The sequence below is a fragment of the Microcaecilia unicolor genome, chromosome 9 (genome assembly GCF_901765095.1).
Source record: "Microcaecilia unicolor chromosome 9, aMicUni1.1, whole genome shotgun sequence".
NCBI classification, from domain to species: Eukaryota; Metazoa; Chordata; class Amphibia; order Gymnophiona; family Siphonopidae; genus Microcaecilia; species Microcaecilia unicolor.
In genome coordinates this window covers 206,703,463-206,728,343 of record NC_044039.1, presented here as the reverse complement: position 1 = coordinate 206,728,343, position 24,881 = coordinate 206,703,463, and the positions used below count along the sequence as shown (strand labels likewise).

The 24,881-nt window shown below is 46.8% G+C and overlaps 1 protein-coding gene across 2 annotated transcripts in view; it reads left to right on the top strand.

Moving 5' to 3' along the window:
• The window catches only part of RIN3 (Ras and Rab interactor 3), a 120,400-nt gene that overhangs the window by 74,508 nt on the left and 21,011 nt on the right, over nucleotides 1-24,881 (top strand). For both annotated transcript variants that reach the window (XM_030214083.1, XM_030214084.1), the window contains exons 6-7: nucleotides 3,848-5,293; nucleotides 14,634-14,942. In XM_030214083.1, the coding sequence (XP_030069943.1) occupies nucleotides 3,848-5,293; nucleotides 14,634-14,942 (1,755 nt within the window). The remainder of the gene's footprint in view (nucleotides 1-3,847; nucleotides 5,294-14,633; nucleotides 14,943-24,881) is intronic.

Below are 24,881 nucleotides of genomic sequence, written 5' to 3'. Positions count from 1 at the left end.
AGCACAGACCCCTGCGGGACCCCACTAACTACCCTCCTCCACTGAGAATACTGGCCACGCAATCCTACTCTCTGCTTCCTATCTTTCAACCAGTTCTTAATCCATAATAATACCCTACCTCCGATTCCATGACTCTGCAATTTCTTCAGGAGTCTTTCGTGCGGCACTTTGTCAAACGCCTTCTGAAAATCCAGATATACAATATCAACCGGCTCCCCATTGTCCACATGTTTGCTTACCCCCTCAAAAAAATGCATTAGATTGGTGAGGCAAGACTTCCCTTCACTAAATCCGTGCTGACTTTGTCTCATCAGTCCATGTTTTTGTATATGCTCTGCAATTTTATTCTTAATAATAGCCTCCACCATCTTGCCCGGCACCGACGTCAGACTCACCGGTCTATAATTTCCCGGATCTCCTCTGGAACCCTTCTTAAAAATCGGAGTAACATTGGCTACCCTCCAGTCTTCCGGTATTACACTCGATTTTAGGGACAGATTGCATATTTCTAACAGTAGCTCCGCAAGTTCATTTTTTAGTTCTATTAATACTCTGGGATGAATACCATCAGGTCCCGGTGATTTACTACTCTTCAGCTTGCTGAACTGACCCATTACATCCTCCAAGGTTACAGAGAATTTGTTTAGTTTCTCCGATTCCCCCGCTTCAAATATTCTTTCCGGCACCGGTGTCCCCCCCAAATCCTCCTCGGTGAAGACCGAAGCAAAGAATTCGTTTAATTTCTCCGCTACGGCTTTGTCCTCCTTGATCGCCCCTTTAACACCATTTTCGTCCAGCGGCCCAACCGACTCTTTGGCCGGTTTCCTGCTTTTAATGTATCTAAAAAGTTTTTACTATGTATTTTTGCTTCCAACGCTAATTTCTTCTCAAAGTCCTTTTTTGCCCTCCTTATCTCCGCTTTGCATTTGGCTTGGCATTCCTTATGATCTATCCTGTTACTTTCAGTTGGTTCTCTTCTCCACTTTCTGAAGGATTGTTTTTTGGCTCTAATGATTTCCTTTATCTTACTGTTTAGCCACGCCGGCTGACGTTTAGTCTTTTTTCCCTTTTTTCTAATACGTGGAATATATTTGTCCTGAACCTCCAGGATGGCGTTTTTAAACAGCATCCACGCCTGATGCAAGTTTTTTACTCTGCGAGCTGCTCCTTTCAGTCTTTTTTTCACCATTTTTCTCATTTTGTCGTAATCACCTTTTCTATAGTTAAACGCTAGCGTACTTGATTTCCTAGTTTCACTTCCTTCAATGCCAATATCAAAACCGATCATATTATGATCACTGTTATCAAGCGGCCCTCGTATCGTTACCCCCTGCACTAGATCATGAGCACCACTAAGGACTAAGTCTAGTATTTTTCCTTCTCTTGTCGGCTCCTGAACTAGCTGTTCCATGAAGCTGTCCTTGATTTCATCAAGAAATCTTATGTCCCTTGCGTGTACAGATGTTACATTACCCCAGTCTATATGCGGGTAATTGAAATCCCCCATTATTATTGTGTTGCCCAGTTTGTTTGCGTCCCTGATTTCCTTTAACATTTCCGCATCCGTCTGTTCGTCCTGGCCAGGCGGACGGTAGTACACTCCTATCACTATCCTTTTCCCCTTTGCACATGGAATTTCAATCCACAGTGATTCCAAGGAGTGTTTGCTTCCTGCAGAATTTTCAATCTATTTGATTCAAGGCTCTCGTTAATATACAATGCTACCCCTCCACCAATCCGATTCACCCTATCACTACGATATAATTTGTACCCCGGTATGACAGTGTCCCACTGGTTATCCTCCTTCCACCAGGTCTCAGAGATGCCTATTATATCTAATTTTTCATTTAGTGCAATATATTCTAACTCCCCCATCTTATTTCTTAGGCTCCTGGCATTCGCATATAGACATTTCAAACTATGTTTGTTGTTCCTAAGTACATCATGCTTAGTACTTGACAGTATTAATTGGCAATCTAAGTTTTCTTTAAATGGTATGTAAATAGTGACATGATCACCGTAAATAAAGGTATTAAAGCCATTTGATTCCAAGAATCTACCTAGTGGGACCATACTTATATTAAACAGAATGGGAGAAAGGGGGAAACCTCATTAGTGATGTTACAATGGCTTGATTGCCCTGTACTCGGTTTACTGGGCTACTGTTAAGACAAGTTATTTTACTGATAACCTGGGTTAGTAACCAGGTCTCACTGCATAAAATGGGACCTGGGCTAAAATAGCACAGGTTAGTGATAAAAAAAAAATACATTTAACCAGTGCATTTTTTCTAGCAAAAAAGGTGCAAGTACTCAAATACAAGGCCACCCTTCAGGGGCAGGGTGATCAATGATAGGCCCAACCCACAAAAGCCAGCCCTCTGCAACCAGTCACAGAATCTATGAAAAGGAAGAACTGGTGTGTAGAGCCTGAGCTCTTTCATAAAAACTTGGGGTCCATGGGTCAATTTTAGCAGACAATGGAAAAGGTGCCGGTACCCACATTGATAACTTCCTCTTTAGTTTGAAGAGTTTCAGTCTCTGGTAACCAGAACTGATATTGTGATGTCATAATGCCTCATTCCACGAATGCCTCAGATCCAGGCTCATCAGTGATGTCACAATGGCTTGATCACCTTATACTTGATCACTTTTACTACTTATATACCTGTGATTTTGATTTCTCGAGACATTTCTTTTTTCTTTAATTAAGGGGAGAGGTTATAACGTGGGCTACTGTTGGGCTGTTTTACCACAAGTCACACTATTTTAACAGAGGGTCTTATTGCATAAAATGGGACCTGTGCTAAAATAACCCGTTTTAACAGTAGCTCACATTATAACTTCCCCCCCTTACACGTGTGTATGATCACATATCCTTGTAACTGCCATTATTCTACCCTGTTTCCCCGAAAGTAAGACATCCCCCGAAAATAAGACCTAGTAGAGGTTTTCCTGAATTGGTAGATATAAGGCCTCCCCCGAAAGTAAGACCTAGCAAATTTTTGTTTGAAAGCAGGGCCGCCGAGAGCCAGACAAGGCCACCCCCGGGCCGCCCCCCCCCCCCCATCCGAGGTCGCCGGGCCCCCCCTCCACCCACCCTCCATCGCTCCCGGAACTAACCTTAAATGCCTCCTTTCACCTTCGCAGCAAGCAGCAGCAGGGCAGACCTCTCCTTCCTTCCGTGCCCTGCCCTCGCGGACGTTACATCAGGTGAGGGCGGGACACGGAAGGAAGGAGTGGCCTACCCTGCTGCTGCTTGCTGCGAAGGTGAAGGGAGGCGTTTAAGGTTAGTTCCGGGAGCGACGGAGGGCAGGCGGGCCGATCCAACCCCGACGTTTCCCTGAAAAATAAGACAGCCCCTGAAAATAAGACCTACTGTATTTTGGGGGGCAAAAATTAATATAAGACAGTGTCTTATTTTCGGGGAAACACGGTAAATATTTATACATGCAGTAGTAGGCTTGTAAATTTTGTAACCTATGTTACAGAATTGCCTCCTAGGGTCTGCAGGTAAACAAAATTTCATTTTGTGTAGTTTTCCATGTTAGTTGAGGGATTTCTTTTATTAACATTTTTGTTTCAGAGTAGGTTTTTCATTAATAATGCACACTGTGACTCAATAGCGTGCATTCTAGCTCAGTAGTGAACCCTATTGGTTAAAGCATGCACTGTTTATCAATAGGCACACTATTCTTCACTATAATAGTGCAGATTATTGATCTACAGTGAGCTCTGTTAAGACGCAGGAAAATTCTGAAACCAAACTGAAATGATATGAGAAATGTGATTTGAAAGACATGCACATCCCTACCACAAATCCCCTTTTTATCTGTCATTTTTCACAGGCTTCTGGGACTCATCCTTAAATCATAGGGGAGGTTGGGACACCGGCCAGCATGCAAAAAGCTCTCCTGTCAGCAATGGTGGGAAGTCAAGTCAGCTTTCGAGAGACGTAAACCAGTGCTCATGTGAAATTGAGTTGTCAGTAGGAAATGACAGGCTGTGGTTTGTTAATCCTATTTTTATAGAAGAGTGTAGCAACCCCATGCCGTCAGATGAACATCCTACAGAGAGCTGCAAAGAACGTTCCAAAGACCGTATTCTTTCGCCAGTCTACAGAAGGCCTCCACCTCCACCACCACCACTGCTGTCTCCCTCTCCTCAAGGTCTGAAACCATCCAAAGAACATTGCGGGTCCCCAATGTCTGTGTGCATGGAGAAGACAACCTTTCTCCAGGAGATGAGGAGGGCTCATAAGGACCCGAAGTCTAGCAGCAGCCAAATACAGAAAGACTTGGTGAGAAAAGAGCTGCCTTCTTCAAGTGACCAGACCCCCAAGAAGCTTGACCTTCCAACCATTCCTCCAAGGAGACAATTATCAGAAAAATGTTCAGAAGAGAGCCCGGTGACGGTCAGTAAGATGGAAAAATGTGACACAGCAAAAGAGGAATTAAGCAAGAAAAAACATCATGTCAGCTTTAACAGCCCCTGCAGAGTGTTTGCACAAGACGCAACGGCAACAAAGCCGAAGGTAAATTGTGCAGGAGGACAGGAGAAAGCTAAGAGCGCTGACGACCTTCCAGAGCTACAACAGAAGCCTACAGAAAGATTAAAGCTGCCACCTATCCCACCTCCACGGAAAAAGAGGCTTTCTCTTCAGATTTCCAGTAACACATCCACCCGTTCCAAGCAAAGCACGAAAGAAGGGTCGAGCCAAAACTGCACGGCGATGCAGTCTCCAGTAAGGAGTAACTCACAGCCAAGCTGCAAAGTGACATCTTCAGGTACGGCTGAGGAGGCGGGAACTGGCCTAAAATCCCTTGGCTCACCTGGACTTAAATGTTCCGATTCCTCTCTGAACAGCTCAGCGGGAGGCGTCATGCTCCAGACTTCCATTTCTGAGCAAGACTCTTACTCGACGAGCAGCACCGAGGATGACCCAGAGCACCTCACCAGCCCTTCCATTAAAAAGACGCACTCGATCATGTTGGACAGAGCTAAGCACAGACTGTCTTTGGTGACCCTCAGCAACGTCTTCACAGCTTTCCTGTCAGCAGACAAGAAAATACAGAAGAAAATTACAGAACTGGCCCAGGACAAGACTTCTTATTTTGGGAATTTGGTTCAAGACTACAAGGCATACAGCTTGGAAATGATGGCCAAGCAGAGCTCCAGCACAGAGATGCTCCAGGAAATTCGTCTGATGATGACTCAACTCAAGTGTTATTTAATACAAAGCGCAGAGCTGAAATCTATCATGGACCCATCTGTCTATTCAGAGGATAAAATAGGTAAGGTCTAACTTTTTTTCAGGAAGGGACTGGGCAAATACTTCACCAGTAGGGAAATGAACCCTTCAGCCACCTGATTACCCAGTGCTTACTGTGATGCACTGTTAATTGGGAGCAACCTCCGACCTTGTGTGCTTTGAAAATATTCCAGAGGGCATCCTTCCAACCCTCAGGAGCAGAAGCATTGGTTTATTAGAGAGATAAAGGGACCCTTTTACTAAAGTGCAGTAAGAGGTTAGCATTTAAAATAGCATGTGATCATGGTTACCGCACGGGCACAGTACCTGTTGCCTCGGTGCCATGACAGTGTGAGCTAATTCACATATTAACTGCATGCTGTGTTAGGAGGCAGGAACTAGGTGGGCCAAAGGCGGAGCATGGGCGGGGACTGCATACTGCATTTAGTGCGTGGTTCTTAATACACACTGTCAACTTGTGCAGTTAGCATGGATTCACTTACTGCACCTCATGAGGATGCACTGAGTATGTCTGTACTAATTAAAAACAGGTGTAATGCACAGTAAAGAACATTTCAGTGCAGGAACCAAAGAGGTTTAATAAGACAGGGGACGGCATGATGTCATAAAGTTGAAGCTGTCTCCCTCACACAGCTGCCATATTGGTTCACCCAAAACAAACCTCTCAAACTCCCCAAATCTCTCCTAAGAAAGAATGCAAAACCAAGGAGGTTTAATAAACCAATGTAAATCTCACAAGTTTGCTATTGTTTTCTGCAAATGTTTTGGGTCACTCAATATGGTGGCAGCCTACATAATGGGCCAGATAGGCTCTGCAGTCTCCTGTCTTATTAAATCTTCTTGGCAGGAACTGCAGAGGACATGCTGGGCACGCCCCCCACAATTACTGCATGGCCTCTGACTTTACTGCGCATTAGTGTTTGCAGTTAAAGGCGCATTAAGTGCAAAAACTTAACATGCTTTAATAAACGGGCTCCCTAGTCTCAGAAGAGACTGTCCGCAGTCTCAGCCATGATATTTAGCTGGTGGTGGTCAGCGTTCTGCTGACTGCTGCCACATTTATTCCCAGATATTCAATGCCAGGGCCATGTCCAAGAACCGGTATATAATATCCAGTTTTGTGTGGCCGGCTATCTCTTATCTGGTTCACGTAATCTGGTTAAGTGCACAATTTTAAAAATACATGCAGAGGTTTGAATTTTCAAAATGTGCACCAGTGCCAACCCCTCCCTAACCTCACCCTTGAGAATGCTTTCTCAAACAGCGGGTAAACCTGTGCAGCTTCACGTTCATGAGTTTACCCGCGTATTGGGCTGGCTGGTTTATAATAAACTGTTTTCATAAAAATGCCCTTACTCTTTCAGAGGAGGCAGCACTGGCCCTTCCAGCTCTAATGCAGAATGAAAGAGGCTAGGTCAGCTCTCCCACTCAACACAGACAAGTTTAGCCATCCTCTGTTGTGCTTTTTGTTTTAATAAATTCAGATTTGAAACATTCATACCTCCTGACAGCAATAAGCACTGCTACTAGAAAAATACCCTTACCAGGGCAGTGGCTGGAATAAATAGCCTCCTGGCTCAAGGTTGCCTTTGGCAGACAACGTCCCACCTCACTTTACTTAAAGGCTTTTGTGCTTGCTGACTCTGAAGAGGAGGAGGTGTGTTCCTCCTCCAAAAATGAGGCCCAGAATGGTCATACTTTCCCATAGGGCTAGCCCAAGAGTACCTGATGCCCTTGGCGAACCTTCAGCGGTGCCGCCCCTCCTCGCTGCACCCCACATACTGAACCCCCGCCTACCCCCTGTCTTCCATCATTAATTTTTGAAAAATCTGCATTTATGACAAAATTATCTCATCCAGCATCTCTCCCCCTCTCTATTTCCACCCCACATCTGATCTCCCTGTCCCCTCCACTCCCCCCATTGAGTCCAGCATCTCTCCCCCTCCCCCATAGGGTCCAGCATTTCTACCCCCCCCCCCCCCCCCTTGTTTGGTATCTGTCTCTTCCCCTCCTCTTCTATGGGTCCAGCAACTCTCCCTTTCTGCCCTCCCTCCCAGCCCTTCAAACATATGTCTTCACCAGCAGCAGTAATGATTAAGCCAGGATGCCGCTGTCTGGCTCTGGGGTCTTCCCCCTGCCACATTCCACCCATACAGCAACAGGAAGTTGTATCGCAGGATGCAACAGAAGGAAGACCTGGAGATCAGCCAGAGGCATCCTGGCTTAGAGTTACTGCTTTTGCTAGGAAAGACACACAAGTTTTAAGAACCACAGGGGGAGGGGAAAGGGAAGGGAGGGGGGGGAGAGAAAGTTATTCCAACCACAGGGGATGGGGGAGCAGGGAGAGAATGCCTGAGAGGAGGACCCTTCAGTGTGTGAGCTGAAGGAGAGGACCAGATGTCTGTGCCACACACCTAATGCATGTGACTTGGCATGTCTAAAATTGTGTCACTCTAGGCAGCTGCTTAGTTTGCCTAGTGCTAGGACCGGTCCTGCGTGCAAAGGCCCTGATCTTTTACATCCATTGGAAATCTTCTCCTTCCATGTGTGATGAAGGACTGAAGTCACCAGTAGTAATCTGAGGGAGATGTGCAAATTTGAGAAAATTTACCAGGAAAATATAACATGACGCATAGTATTTAATGATCAGTGACTGATGAAACCATGTTTGGTGTTTCCTAAAAGCTTGCAACTGGTGACCACAAACTCAAGGGTTCATTTAGTTCACTTCCCTAGAATTTGCAAAAGACAGAAGGGAGGGGCAGCTCAGGAAGCTCCCCTTCACATCTATATATATAAAACTCACCCTCAACGTTCTATTTGCACTATTTGCACTGACGTCACTGAAGCCAGGTTCGTAAGTTCGAAGCTCTGAAGCCACACAAAATCACAGTCTGTGGGCCTGGCCTCGCGTCAAATGTTATGACGTCGAGGGCGGAGCACATTCTCAGCTCCAACGTTGTACTGCACTGTAGCTCTGCTCCGCCCTCGCGTCAAAACGCGATGACGTCGAGGGCGGGGCACACGTTACTCTATCGGTTCCTACTGCAGGGGCATTCACATGACGCTAAAATCTTCTGTTTCGGCAGGTCATTGGGGTGGGGGGGCCTTCGGAGAGGGGGGAGCGCCGGCAGCGACGACATCGGTGGGGGTGGAAGGGGGTGCACTGGCAACACACACATCGGGGAGAAGGGAACGGTCACGGACGCTGGGGGGCATGCCAAAAGGGCCAGGGTGACAGCACATTCGCACGGAGGCTGCAGGGGGGCCGGCGACACACGGAGACACAAAGGGACGGAGGGGAGCCTTGCTAGCGCCTTCCTTACTAGTGTTTTATAATACACAACTGTCTGGGGCACCAGAGAGTTTGGATAACTTTCCAAAAGACATTAGTTTCTTTAAAATATGCCTATCTGCTGCCAAAGACAGATGTCAGGGAGTCCGGCTCTGACATGGAGTTTGTCAGAGTCCAATGTTTGCAGAGCTTGTTAATCTGTGACCTGTGGTCAGTGGTGTTCTGGTAAATTGTTAACAACAGGCTCTATCTCCAGTCTACTACTCTGCGCTCCCCACCCACCCAAATTGCAGAGCTGGCTATACCCGGGGAGAGAGGCTGGGAGGTGGGGGGCAAAGCATTACTCTCTCCAGGAAAAAAAAAATGAAATGCTCCCAGGTTCCAATCTAATTCATGTGTAAAGTGGGATAAAATGCCATAAATAAGTAAATAAATAGATAGAAACTCTGAATGTTGAGCACCTGATTCTCATAACACGATGCCTGTTTTACAAACCCTTTACCAGAAGAAAAAAAAATCTCTGCACCAATTTAACAGGGTTAGGGTGTCCCTATAGCCAGTCCCTCCAAATGACACACCGATTACGATTTATAACAAATTACTACTCTATTTACGAAAAGTTATTCTGTTATTACACTTCCTCTGTGTACATCCGTATGCACAAGCCGGCATGTTTGAAAATTTAACTTTTTTTTTTTTTTTTATAATATCCTGTCCACGGTCCCCACCCCACCCACCTATTCCAGACCTCCTCCCCCGGTCCCCTGAGCCGCAGGGTCCCAGCACATACCTGAAGGCAGCCACCCTGGTGGTCTAGTGGATTCTTCAGGGCAGGAAAAATCCCCAGCCTTTCCTGCCATGACCCTCCTGCAGCCGCATCATCTTTAAAATGGTTGCTGAGACTTACAAGGTCGGCCGCGCAAGACTTCAGCAGAAGTCTTATCCAGTCTTCTAAACCCCTATCTTTCCCCATCTTTCACCCACTTCCTTAACCCCCATTCCGATCCTCTTAGCCCTCATTTACCCTCCACTGGATCTCATCACCCTATCAGTCTCCAGCTCCATTCCTATCTCTCTTTCATTCTCTTGCTTCCAAGGCCATTCTTATATTGATTACCCTATATCCCATGCCCTTCCTTCCTCCCCCCTCCCTTGCAAGGTCCAGTGTCGTTCCCCCTCTCTCCAAGATACGAGCTCACTCCACCTCCCTGTCCCCCTCCACAAAGTCTGGTGTTGCTTTCTCCCCCACCCCACAAGGTCTGGTGTCACTTTCCCTCCCTCCCCGCAACATCCTGTGTCGCTTTCCCTCCCTTCCCCCCACTCCCACAAGGTCTGGTGTCACCTGCCCTCCCTCCTTCCCTACAAGTCCGGTGTTGCTCACTCTCCCTCCCCCCACTGCCGGGTCCTGTGTTGCACTCTCCCTCCCTCCCTTGCAAGCTCAGGTGTCACTCCTCCACCTCTCCGCTGTAGCCTTTCCATCTTCCGGGCTGCCGGCAGCATTAGCAATGTAAGCACGCTGCCTTTGTGCGGCCCGGAAGCCTTCTCTCTATTGCAACTTCCTGTTTCCACGTAGGCAGGTCGCTTGCTGCAGAGAGAAGGCTTCTGGGCCACGCAAAGGCAGCGCGCTTACATTGCTAACGCTGCCGGCAGCCCAGAAGATGGAACGGCTGCAGCGGGAGAAGAGCAGAGGAAGAGTGACACCGGAGCCTGTAGGAAGGAGTTGGAAGGAGAGATAGATATGCTGCCATGCAAGCCATTTGGGGGGGGGGGGAGGCATGCCCCCTTCACCCCCCCCCCCCCCCCCACCAACTACACCCATGGCTGGGACCCTGCAGCTTGGGGAGGAGGAGAGGAAAGCCGGCTTGCCCTGCCAGAACAACCTGCTCGCAAAATTCTAAAAAATTTAGCAATTGGCTCTTGCGAGCCGGCTCCAGCACACCACTGCCTGTAGTACAGTGGCGTACCAAGGGGGGGCTGTGGGGGCGATCCGCCCCGGGTGCACGCTGCTGGGGGGTGCTGCGCGCTTGTCGGATGTTCATTTTCATGCTCCCTTTGCCCCGGAACAGTTCCCTCTGGAAGCATGAAAACGAAGAGCCGGCAGGCGTCCCCCCCCCCAGCGGCGTGCACCCGGGGGGGGAGGGTTCTTTCGCCGGGGGATCAGGGGTTCTTTCACCGGGGGGAGCGTCACGCTGTTCCGGGGGGGGCGGGGCGCATCGGCGATCCGCCCGTAGGTGTCAGCCCCCCTAGGAACGCCACTGCTGTAGTAGCAAAAGAAGCCTAAAGTTCATCACACTGAGTATGTCTGCTGCTACCAAGACATCTTACTATGTTTAAATAACCCACGTCAGCAGACGGTATGTTAAACTCTAGCTTATTTATGTTAATAAGAGAATTTCTATGCCTTTCAATATGTTACTAGCCGTTGAGCCCATTAAAACGGGCTAGTGGGTCGCCGCTGGCCCCTCCCCCCCGAGTTCGCTGGTACCCTCCCCCCCCCCAAGTCGCAGCCGCCGCCGCCACCCCTCCACCCGGCCCGTCTCTTTGCTATTCAACTTACATCTCCGAGCAGGCAGATCAGCTGAGCTCCTCCTTCTCTGCCTGTGTCCCGCTCTCGTGTAACGTAACGTCGGCGAGGGCAGGACACAGGCAGGGAAGGAAGGCCAACGGCAGCTCAGCTGATCTGCCTGCTGCGGAGATGTATTTATTTTATTTATTTATTGTTACATTTGTACCCCAACTCCCCCTTCATTATCTCCTCAGAATCTTGCTGAATTCTTTCACAACAAGGTTCAAAAGATAAACCTTGCTTTCTCTACCTCACCACCTCTCCCTCCACTAGTCCGTTCCCCTCTCTCTCCTTCCCCTCATTCCCTTTCCTCCTTTCCTGAAGTTACTATTGAGGAAACTACACTTCTCCTTTCTTCCTCAAAATGTACCACCTGTTCCTCTGATCCCATTCCCACCCACCTTCTTAATGCCATCTCTCCTGCGCTTATTCCTTTTATCTGTCACATTCTCAACCTCTCACTTTCCACTGCGACTGTCCCTGCTGCCTTTAAATATGCTGTGGTCACACCTCTCCTTAAGAAGCCTTCACTTGACCCTACTTGTCCCTCTAATTACCGACCCATCTCCCTCCTTCCTTTTCTCTCCAAATTACTTGAGCGTGCTGTTCACCGCCGCTGCCTTGAGTTTCTCTCCTCACATGCTATTCTTGACCCACTACAATCTGGTTTTCATCCTCTCCACTCAACCGAGACTGCGCTTACTAAAGTCTCCAATGACCTATTACTGGCTAAATCCAGAGGTCAATATTCCATCCTCATTCTTCTTGATCTTTCCGCTGCTTTTGACACTGTCGATCACAGCATACTTCTCGATACCCTGCCCTCACTTGGATTCCAGGGCTCTGTGCTTTTCTGGTTCTCTTCCTACCTCTCCCTCCGCACCTTTAGTGTTCACTCTGGTGGATCCTCTTCTACTTCTATCCCTCTGCCTGTAGGCGTACCTCAGGGTTCTGTTCTTGGTCCCCTCCTCTTTTCTATCTACACTTGTTCCCATGGTTCATTAATCTCATCCCATGGCTTTTCCTACCATCTCTATGCTGATGACTCCCAAATCTACCTTTCTACCCCTGATATCTCACCTTGCATCCAAACCAAAGTTTCAGCGTGCTTGTCTGACATTGCTGTCTGGATGTCTCAACGCCACCTGAAATTAAATATGACCAAAACCGAGCTTCTCATTTTCCCCCCCAAACCCACCTCCCCGCTCCCCCTGTTTTCTATTTCTGTTGATGGCTCTCTCATTCTCCCTGTCTCCTCAGCTCGAAACCTTGGGGTCATCTTTGACTCTTCTCTCTCCTTCTCTGCTCATATCCAGCAGATTGCCAAGACCTGTCGTTTCTTTCTTTACAACATCCGTAAAATCCGCCCCTTTCTTTCCGAGTACTCTACCAAAACCCTCATCCACACCCTTGTCACCTCTCGTTTAGACTACTGCAATCTGCTTCTTGCTGGCCTCCCACTTAGTCACCTCTCCCCCCTCTCCCCCCTCCAGTTGGTTCAAAACTCTGCTGCCCGTCTCGTCTTCTGCCAGGGTCGCTTTACTCCCCTCTCCTCAAGACCCTTCACTGGCTCCCTATCCGTTTTCGCATCCTGTTCAAGCTTCTTCTACTAACCTATAAATGTACTCACTCTGCTGCTCCCCAGTATCTCTCCACACTCGTCCTTCCCTACACCCCTTCCCGTGCACTCCGCTCCATGGATAAATCCTTCTTATCTGTTCCCTTCTCCACTACTGCCAACTCCAGTCTTCGCGCCTTCTGTCTCGCTGCACCCTACGCCTGGAATAAACTTCCTGAGCCCCTACGTCTTACCTCATCCTTGGCCACCTTTAAATCTAGACTGAAAGCCCACCTCTTTAACATTGCTTTGACTCGTAACCACTTGTAACCACTCACCTCCACCTACCCTCCTCTCTTCCTTCCCGTTCACATTAATTGATTAGATTTGCTTACTTTATTTATTTTTTGTCTATTAGATTGTAAGCTCTTTGAGCAGGGACTGTCTTTCTTCTATGTTTGTGCAGCGCTGCGTACGCCTTGTAGCGCTATAGAAATGCTAAATAGTAGTAGTAGTACCCCGCGCTTTCCCACTCATGGCAGGCTCAATGCGGCTTACATGGGGCAATGGAGGGTTAAGTGACTTGCCCAGAGTCACAAGGAGCTGCCTGTGCCAGGAATCGAACTCAGTTCCCCAGGACTAAAGTCCACCACCCTAACCACTAGGCGAAGAGACGGGCCGGTGGAGGGGTGGCGGCAGCGGCGACTCCGGGGAGGGGGGAGGGGTACCAGTGGTGGCGACCTCGGGGGGGGAGGGGGAGCGGTGGCGACCTCGGCGGTTCCCTCCCCTTCGCGCAGTTTCCCTCTCTGTCCCGTTCCCCCGTCATCACGTATTGACGCGGGGGCGGGACAGAGAGGGAAGTCTCTACTGCGCATTTGCGAGTGAGTACGGTCACTCGCCGTTTATATGTTTGATATGCCACCATGTCTGAGGGGAACATTCTGGTGTCTGGACCACGTAACGGCGTCCGCAGAAACATTGTCCCTAATGCTGTGCTTGCCGGATGTCTTATCCCTTAATGAAGGGGTTCCAGATTCTATTCTATTCTATAATTCCACAAAAGGATTCAAAGCGGATCACAGGAGAAGAAGACTCAACAATAGAGGGAGATACAATATAACAATTTATAACATAATAAAATAAAATTACATAGTAACATAATAACATAGTAGATGACGGCAGAAAAAGACCTGCACAGTCCATCCAGTCTGCCCAACAAGATAACTCATGTTTGCTGCTTTTTGTGTATACCCTACTTTGATTTGTACCTGTGCTCTTCAGGGCACAGACCGTATAAGTCTGCCCAGCACTATCCCCGCCTCCCAACCACCAGCCCTGCCTCCCAACCACCGGCTCTGGCACAGACCGTATAAGTCTGCCCAGCACTATCCCCGCCTCCCAACCACCAGCCCCTCCTCCCAACCACCGGCTCCGGCACAGACCGCACAAGTCTGCCCAGCACCATCCCCACCTCCCAACCACCAGCCCCGCCTCCCAACCCCGGCTCCGGCACAGACCGTACAAGTCTGTCCAGCACTATCCTCGCCTCCCAACCACCAGTCCCGCTGCCCACCACCGGCCCTGGCACAGACCGTACAAGTCTGTCCAGCACTATCCCCGCCTCCCAACCACCAGCCCCGCCTCCCGATCCTGACTAAGCTCCTGAGGATCCATTCCTTTGGCACAGGATTCCTTTAACTATTAACTATCAGATACTGAATGTGAGAACAAAAAAAGTTTTTTAAAGCCTTCGGGAGGCCGTTCCATATTCTCACACCCTGAAAGGGAAAGGAAAATTCTACCTGCTTCTTTTTTAAAACTCCTTTTAAAGATGGAAAGCCAAGCTTCAGATGTGGTTACTGGTGGCTACCTTGGTTTTTTTTGTTGCTTGCTTACGTATACAATTTCCTTTTCCACTGATCCGTTGGGTTTCCTCCTTACAGAGGCCATCGTTGAGGCAGCATTGTGCAAGTGTGTCCTGAAGCCTTTGAAACATGCCATTGAATCCTACCTGTTGGAAATCCACAGCAAAGACGGAGCTTTGCGCCTACTGAAAGAGAACCAGCAGGTCATCCAGGCCACGACTACCACTGACCTGGGGGTGACCACCAGTGTCCCTGATGGGAGCGTGATGGAGAAAATCATCCATAAGTTTATGCTCATGCACCAAGCCTACTCCCCAGAGAAGAAAATCACCTGTCTACTGAAGTCCTGCAAACTCATCTACGAGTCCATGGCCACGGGAAATCCAGGTACTGCTGCCAAGAATAGTTTTTGCCATTGCTGTGTTAATTCGTCAACGTTGTGATTCCCAAACCTGGTTCTGGAGGCACCCCTGCCAGTCAGGTTTTCAGAATATTCACAGTGAATATTTGCATGCAGTGGAGACAGTGTATGCAAATCTCTCTCATAAATATTCATTGTGGATATTCTGAAAACCTGACTGGATGGGGGTGTCTCCAGGACCAGGTTTGGGAACCGTTGTTTTAAAGCAGGGTTGTCTAACCTCAGTCCTCGAGGGCTGCAATCCAGTCAGGTTGTCAGGATTTCCCCAATGAATATGTATGAGATCTATTTGCATGCACTGCCTCCATTGTCTGCAAAGAGATCTCATGCTTATTCATTGGGGAAATCCTAAAAACCCAACCTGGTGAGGGCCAAGTTTGGACACCCCTGCTTTAAAGCATGGAAAGATAAGATTTTTGTGGCATGCGCAATAATGGGTAGAAGGTAGGCACACTGCAAAATTACACTTGCTTTTACGCAGTGAATAATGGCTGTGTCCCGTTTGAAGTAGAAAGTATTTTGCTGTTGGTTGTCCTGCTTATTTTTGAAGGAGAAGGGCGCCCATCTTCCAACACAAATTGGGAGATGGGCGCCCTTCTCCTAAGGGCGGCCAAATCGGTATAATTGAAAGCCGATTTTAGCCAACCTCAACTGCTTTCCGTTGCAGTGACAGCCAAAGTTCAAGGGGGCGTGTCGGCAGTGTACCGAAGGTGGGACGGGGGCATGGTTAAGAGATGGGCGTCCTCGGCCGATAATGGAAAAAAGAAGGGCGGCCCTGACGAGCATTTGGCCGACTTTACTTGGTCCCTTTTGGTTCACGACCAAGCCTTGAAAAGGTGCCCAAACTGACCAGATGACCACCGGAGGGAATCGGGGATCAAGTCCCCTTACTCCCCCGGTGGTCACCAACTCCCTCCCACCCAAAAAAAAAATTAAAAAACATTTTTTGCCAGTCTCTATGCCAGCCTCAAATGTCATACCCAGCTCCATCACAGCACTATGCAGGTCCCTGGAGCAGTTTTTAGTGGGTACTGCAGTTCACTTCAGGCAGGCGGACCCAGGCCCATCTCCCCCTACCTGTTACACTTGTGGTGGTAAATGGGAGCCCTCCAAAACCCATCCGAAACCCACTGTACCCACATGTAGGTGCCTCCCTTTACCCTTTAAGGGCTGTGGTACTGTTGTACAGTTGTGGGTAGTGGGTTTTGGGGGGGGGGGGTTGGGGGGGCTCAGCACCCAAGGTAAGGGAGCTATGCACCTGGGAGCAATTTGTGAAGTCCACTGGCATGTGAGGGGGATCAGTGCACTAGGAATGCTGGCTCCTCCCATGACCAAATGGCTTGGATTTGGTCGTTTTTGAGATGGCCGGCTTTGGTTTCCATTATCGGCGAAAACCGAGGCCGACCATCTCTAAGTCCGGCGATCTCAACATTTAGGTCGACCATTTCAAAGATTGACCTAAATGTTGAGATTTGACTGTCCCCGACCGTATTATCGAAACGAAAGATGGACACCCATCTTGTTCGATAATACGGTTGGCTCTGCCCCTTCCCGAGACCGTCCCCGGAGATGGGCCCCCTTAGAGATGGGCGCCCCTGTTCGATTATGCCCCTCCGTGTCAACCGGTATTACATTGGCTGTATCCTAAGGCCAGGGGCAGAAAGAAAGTTAACAGGTTCATGAATTTTTTGCATCAGTAGTGGTATATTCTAATCATATAGAGTCAGATTCAGCAAATAGTGGTCAAATATAGGTGTGAGGAAAAATTGACATTAATCGCTATTCTATAAAGTGCTCTCTGGGCTGAGCGGCCTTTACGGAATAGCGCTTAGAGTGGATTCTCGCTCCCAACTTTCGGTGCGAGGACTTATGCCATGTTTCCTTGTGCACAAGTTGGGCGCATAACCCCAGTATTCGAAAACACTGCACCTAAATATTAGGAACGTCCCTGAGCCGCCCATGGTGCTTCCATGGCCACATCCCCTTTTGTGTTGCGTGTGAGAAACTTTGGGCATGCAGCATTAATAGAATAGCACATAGATTCACGTGTAAATCCAAATTTGTGCCAAGTAATTCCAATTAACGTCAATAATTAGCACCCAGTTGACTAATTTAGTTGACGTGCACCAAATCTGGGCGCCCCACCTTGGGTGACCTATGTAGAATCTGGGGGATAATTTTATGTTGAGTCTGTAATTTTTACTGTATAATATGTGTTTTATGCTATTGATTTATGAACGTATGCTTTATCGTGCACGTAGAATTTCAGATAGTGCGGAATAGAAATTGTTTACATAAATAAAAATAGATGTTCCTGGACATACAGTTTGGGTAGAGCTATGATGTGCATACGTATTTTATAAAGTATGGGTGTATATTCATAGAGTGCACTTTTCGGGGCAGGTGTAAATTTGTGCAGGAGAAGTTTTATGCTCCTGGGGGTCGTTGTAAAACATTTATTTTGATAGGCCATAGGTGCCTATGTTGCGTTTATGAAACGGGTATACAATAGGGCCTGGATTCAGTAAATGGTGCATGTTATTCTATGCCTGAGCGGGGAGTAGTGTGATCAGCAGAGTTCTTCTATAAAAAAAAACCCAGCAAGATGAGGTGGAAAACGATCTTTATTCTTCAGGACTCGACAGAGCACTGTGTTTCGACAGAAAGCCTACATCAGGGGTCTGTGTTCGAAATCACTGGAAGATATATAACACAGTGCAGTCACTAGAAATCAATCTTGACAAAGATGTGATCCTGGTGTGGAGGTCAGCATATGAGTGCACAGTACAACAGGTGTTCCAGGTTGGGTGCCCTTTAGAGAATAGTGCGTAGTGCCAGGATTTACGCTCAACTTTGGTTGCGAGGAGTTACCACCTGATGAAACCGGGTGTAAATCCCAGTGGACAAGTTGGGCACGGGTTCGCACTATTCTATAACACATTTTAAGGGTACGCCCCTGAACCGCTCATGTCCCTCCCATGGCCACACCGCCCTCTGAAGATCCACGTGAAAGTGTATGTTTGCATGGATCTGCCATTTGGCACCTTGCATCCGTGAGAAAGCTTTTCCGTGATGAACATTTGGTACCGTAGCAGCGCCTTAAAGTTCAGCGCCATATCATTTCGCATAGGTGCCATGTTATGAAATTATCCCAAACATGAGCATCCATGGTATTGCCAATGATTTAAAAAAAAAAAAAAAGCAAAAAAACCCCCCCAAAGTCTTTACAGTACAACTAAATGTTCAGATCTCCTACTGAGTCAGGCCCATTGTTCTTTGCAGGATTTTCCTCTGTATTATAATAAATAAACTCTAGGTTTTTTTTTTATTACATTTGTATGCTGTGCTTTCCCACTCATGGCAGGCTCAACATGGCTTATATGGGGCAATGGAGGGTTAAGTGACTTGCCCAGAGTCACAAGGAGCTGCCTGTGCCTGAAGTGGGAATCGAGCTCAGTTCCTCAATTCCCCAGGACCAGAGTCCACCACCCTAACCACTAGGCCACTCCTCCACTGTTGCTACTATTTGAGATTCTACATGGAATGTTGCTATTCCACTAGCAACATTCCATGTAGAAGTCGGCCCTTGCAGATCACCAATGTGGCCGCGCAGGCTTCTACATGGAATGTTGCTAGTGGAATAGCAACATTCCATGTAGAATCTCCAATAGTAGCAACATTCCATGTAGAATCTCCAATAGTATCTATTTTATTTTTGTTACATTTGTACCCTGCGCTTTCCCACTCATGGCAGGCTCAATGCTGCTTACATGGGGCAATGGAGGGTTAAGTGACTTGCCCAGAGTCACAAGGAGCTGCCTGTGCCTGAAGTGGGAATCGAACTCAGTTCCTCAGGACCAAAGTCCACCACCCTAACCACTAGGCCACTCCTCCACTGTTGCTACTAGTTGAGATTCTACATGGAATGTTGCTATTCCACTAGCAACATTCCATGTAGAAGTCGGCCCTTGCAGATCACCAATGTGGCCGCGCAGGCTTCTGCTTCTGTGAGTCTGACGTCCTGCACGACTCACAGAAACAGAAGCCTGCGCAGCCTTCTACATGGAATGTTGCTAGTGGAATAGCAACATTCCATGTAGAATCTCCAATAGTAGCAACATTCCATGTAGAATCTCCAATAGTATCTATTTTATTTTTGTTACATTTGTACCCCGCGCTTTCCCACTCATGGCAGGCTCAATGCGGCTTACATGGGGCAATGGAGGGTTAAGTGACTTGCCCAGAGTCACAAGGAGCGGCCTGTGCCTGAAGTGGGAAGGGAACTCAGTTCCACAGTTCCCCAGGACCAAAGTCCACCACCCTAACCACTAGGCCACTCCTCCACTGTTGCTACTATTTGAGATTCTACATGGAATGTTGCTAGTGGAATAGCAACATTAACATTCCATGTAGAATCTCAAATAGTAGCAACAGAATCTCAATAGTAGCAACATTCCGTGTAGAATCTCCAATAGTATCTATTTTATTTTAGTTACATTTGTACCCCGCGCTTTCCCACTCACTGCGGCTTACATGGGGCAATGGAGGGTTAAGTGACTTGCCCAGAGTCACAAGGAGCTGCCTGTGCCTGAAGGGGGAATCTAACTCAGTTCCCCAGGACCAAAGTCCACCACCCTAACCACTAGGCCACTCCTCCACTGTTGCTACTATTTGAGATTCTACATGGAATGTTGCTATTCCACTAGCAACATTCCATGTAGAGGTCGGCCCTTGCAGATCACCAATGTGGCCGCGCAGGCTTCTGCTTCTGTGAGTCTGACGTCCTGCACGTACGTGCAGGACATCAGACTCACAGAAACAGAAGCCTGCGCAGCATTCTACATGGAATGTTGCTAGTGGAATAGCAACATTCCATGTAGAATCTCCAATAGTAGCAACATTCCATGTAGAATCTCAATAGTTGCAACCTTCCATGTAGAATCTCCAATAGTATCTATTTTATTTTTGTTACATTTGTTACATTGTATCCTGCGCTTTCCCACTCATGGCAGGCTCAATGCGGCTTACATGGGGCAATGGAGGGTTAAGTGACTTGCCCAGAGTCACAAGGAGCTGCCTGTGCCTGAAGGGGGAATCTAACTCAGTTCCCCAGGACCAAAGTCCACCACCCTAACCACTAGGCCACTCCTCCACTGTTGCTACTATTTGAGATTCTACATGGAATGTTGCTATTCCACTAGCAACATTCCATGTAGAGGTCGGCCCTTGCAGATCACCAATGTGGCTGCGCAGGCTTCTGCTTCTGTGAGTCTGACGTCCTGCACGTACGTGCAGGACATCAGACTCACAGAAACAGAAGCCTGCGCAGCCTTCTACATGGAATGTTGCTAGTGGAATAGCAACATTCCATGTAGAATCTCCAATAGTAGCAACCTTCCATGTAGAATCTCCAATAGTATCTATTTTATTTTTGTTACATTTGTACCCTGCGCTTTCCCACTCATGGCAGGCTCAATGCGGCTTACATGGGGCAATGGAGGGTTAAGTGACTTGCCCAGAGTCACAAGGAGCTGCCTGTGCCTGAAGTGGGAATTGAACTCAGTTCCCCAGGACCAAAGTCCACCACCCTAACCACTAGGCCACTCCTCCACTCTTTAGGAGTTTTAGTAATCCCTCCCTCTTTAGGAGGGGAGAATTCCTTATCCTTCTGCAACAAATGGTTCCTTGTTGTGTGCTTCCTTTCACTACGTTTCAGTGGGATGTTCAGATGTCTCTCACTGAGGGGTAGTAGCTTCAGTAAATGACACCCAAAGTTAAGCACCGGGAATGACATGTGCTAAGTGACTTAAAATCCAGTGACGTATAGGACACTAGTTCTTCTGTTTTCTTGCTTCACTGTAATGCTATAATCAGCAGTTCCTGAAACACAGGATGAAGATTTAATATATGTCAATGGTGATGTACCAGATTAGCAATATGAGATGAGAAAGCTGAATACAGAAGAAGAAAAGTCAAGATATCCTTTTCTTGAGTAACTTGTCTGTATCCAATCAACCATTCTCACTGGGCAAAAATGATTTCATAAATATGGCCATTTAATAGAAAACCAGTTGCTTAATTCTTGAGATTTCTCTTTAAACTCTACTACTACTACTTATCATTTCTAAAGCGCTACTAGTCATACGCAGCGCTGTACACTTGAACATGAAGAGACAGTCTTTGCTCGACAGAGCTTACAATCTAATTAGGACAGACAAACAGGACAAATAAGGGATGACAAAGAGTAACAAGATTCCGGAATCCCAAAGTGTAGCAAGATTCCGGAATCCCAAACGCTACTACTACTTATCATTTCCATAGCGCTACTAGACGTACGCAGCGCTGTACACTTGAACATGAAGAGACAGTCCCTGCTCGACAGAGCTTACAATCTAATTCAGGCATAGAAGAAGGGGCTGTGGCAAACTAGTTTTGAGTTGGTAGGGTGATAATGTTGAAACTTCAGATAGTTATTTTTTCCATTTGAATACTGCTTTGCCTCATGGGTTGAATGCAGAGGTGGAGTGGATGTCATTGATTGGTCAATGGTTACTAAAGCAGCATTGGTCCTGGATTGGTTAGTAATGGTCGTGTGGTAGACGAGTAAAAGAACATAGATACCATTTTTTTTCCCAAACGTTATGAAGTCTTTGATAGATTGAGGAGCAGCGTTGGAGCCAATTTATCCCTGATGCAGTCCACCCTAAAACATGCTATCATGTCGAATGGCTGAAGCACTTTTGTTGACTGTCAGATCATAGCATCACATACTGCTGCTCCCTCATGTCCTTTCAGTAAAATAACTTGCATATCCCGGTGAGAATGGCAAAATACTTGCTATTCCCCACCCTTGACTCAGCCCAGCAAGCACAGAAAACTTTATTTATGTCCTCTGTCTCTACTTATTCTTGGTTTTCTGTTATGCTACCTCTCTACCTTCATGTCCTTGTCTTTTATGAATTCTTTTTCAGTCTTTTTCTCATTTCTTTCATTTTTTCTTTACTCCATGCTTTTGGCTGTCTCTCTACCTTCTCTCATCTCACTTCCTTCTAGTGTCACCTTTCCATGCCTCTTCTCAACATTGTCACCTTCATATCTCTTCCCTCCATCATGACCACTTTCCTCTCATCTTTCTCATAAGAACATAAGCACCGCCATACTGGGAAAAGACCAATGGTCCATCAAGCCCAGCATCCTGTCTCCGACAGCGGCCAATCCAGGCTTCAAGAACCCAGCAACCCCCCCCCCCCCCCCCCAAAAAAAAAAAAAAAAAAAAATTAGTTTTTTAATGATGTTCAATGGACTTTTCCCTCAGGAATCTGTCCAAACCCCCTTTACATAATTCTGGTCACTGCATCTCAGTATTTGAGGTGCGGTCGCACCATGGAGCAATACAAAGGCATTATAACATTTTCAGTTTTGTTTTCCATTCCTTTGCTAATAATTCCTAACATTTTATTTGCTTTCTTAGTAGCCACTGTACATTGAGTAGAGGGTTTCAACATATCATCAACAATGAAACCTAGATCCTTTTCCTAGGTGGTGAATCCTAAATTGGAACCTTTTATCAAGTAACTACAATTTGGGTTCCTCTTTTCCATCTGCATCACTTTATACTTGCTCACATTAAACGTCATCTGCCATTGGGATACCCAGGCTTCCAGTCCCGTAAGGTCCTCTTTCAATTTTTCACAATCCTCTTGCGATTTAACAACTTTGAATAATTTTATGTCATCAGCAAATTTAATTACCTCACTAGTTATTCCATCTCTAGATCATTTATAAGTATGTTAAAAAGCAGCGGTCCCAGGACAGACTCCTAAGGAACCCCACTGTCTACCCTTCTCCATGGTGAATACTAACCATTCAACCCTACTCTCTGTTTTCTATCTTTTAACCAGTTCTTAATCCACAATGGGACATTACTTCCTATCCCATGACTTTCTAATTTCCTCAGGAGTCTTTCATGAGGTGCGTTGTCAAATGCCTTTTGAAAATCCAGATATATAATATCAACTGGCTCACCTTTATCCACATGTTTATTCACCCATTCAAAGAAATGTGGTAGAATAGTGAGGCAAGATTTTCCTTGACTAAATCCATGTTGGCTTTGTCTCATTAATCCACGCCTTTGTATATGCTCAGTAATTTTGTCCTTTATAATAGTCTCTACCATTTTGCCTGGCACTGATGTCAAGCTCACCGTTCTATAATTTCCTCAGGGCCAGTGTTAGACACACAGGGACCCAGGGTAGAAATTGGGAAGGGTACTCCAAAGCCTATCTGCTCCTTCAGTTTGAGGCAATCATGGGGGCCCTGCTTGCCACTCCCTAAAGCTGACCCTTATTTCCTGGTTCACCTCTGGAACCCTTTAAAAAAATTGACATTACAATGGCCACCCTCCAATCTTTCGGTACCATGCTTGATTTTAAAGATATAAGTTACATATTACTAATAACAGCCCTTCAAGTTTATTTTTCAGCTCTATCGGTACTCAGGTATGTATATCATCCGGTCCAGGCACTTTGCTACTCTTCAATTTGTTAAATTGCTCCATTACATCTTCCAGGTTTACAGTGATTTGTTTCAATTTCTCTGACTCATCAGCACTGAATACCTTTTCCGACACAGATATTTCCCCCCACATCTTCCTAATTAATATGCTCTCATACTCAGTATTCAGAGAACTCTAGCCCTGCTATCACATTAGATATGTTTGACTACGATCAAGCATAAGGTCTAGGCTCGGAGTTGAGGACAGTCTCTTTTTAGCAGTTTGATGGACCTTGAGAACCTTTGTCAAGGGTTAAGGTTCTGCCAGTCATCTCCATTGGAAACATGATTACAATAAACCTCCGTTAAATCGTCTCCGTGCCACCTCCAAACTATTATTAGTAGAGGGCAGTCACAGACTGGGAATGTGAAGGGCAAACGGCATGGGATTACTGAATGGCGGAAATACTCAAACCGTCACTCTCCACCTTCACGCTATCTCAGATTTTATTTTCCTCACTGCAGTTTATTGTAGCAGTTTCAGGTTCATCGTGAAGAGATGCTGTAGGACATTTTTTATTCAGCACTCTGAATGATACGGATGACAGCGTAGAGAATGATTCAATCTGAAACTAGCAGGGATAATTACGTCCTGCTCATTGTACTCTGAGGCTCTGCATCGCTTTCATTCCATGCTCATTTTTGTCCTGAATAATCTGACTTGGAGAAAACCTGCACATTGATTACACGTGGCAATGCGTAATGTATTGATAGGGAGAAAGGCGATTTGGGAATGCATATCCTATGTGTTTTCAATAACCTGGCACAAGGGAGTTCACTAATCAGCTTCTTAAAATTAGCACGAAATATCTTCAGTGGTGGAATGTTATTGGTTTACTGTAAGTTCTGTGTCCTTTTCCCTCCCTCTCTGTTGAGATGTGATTTTGGAGTACTGTACGCCCTTAAACCCAAGATGCTTTGACGGCACACATGCAGCCAGCTCCGGTGTGGGTATCCTGGGCTGGTTGCAAATTTTAAGCGAGCTCGAAAGGCAGAGAAGAGTGGAGAGCAGTCTATTAATGCCACCCACTTATAGCATCAACCTTCGCGCTATTGCTCAACAGTCCTATCAGTATCCGTTGTTCTGTTCCATTGTACTATTCCCCTTAACGATACGTAGACTCTGTCTTAAACTCAATGCCTCACAATGTAACCATAATCGAGCTGTAACAAAGTGTACTTCCATCAATACCATGTATTGTAAGCCACACTGAGCCTGCAAATAGGTGGGAAAATGTGGGATACAAATGCAATAAAATAAAATAAATAAATAGCTGACTAATCTGAGGAAATCTGAAGGTTTGAACGGTGGTTGAAGTTCTTGTTTCCACAGATCGCTGCAGTGTCTCTCC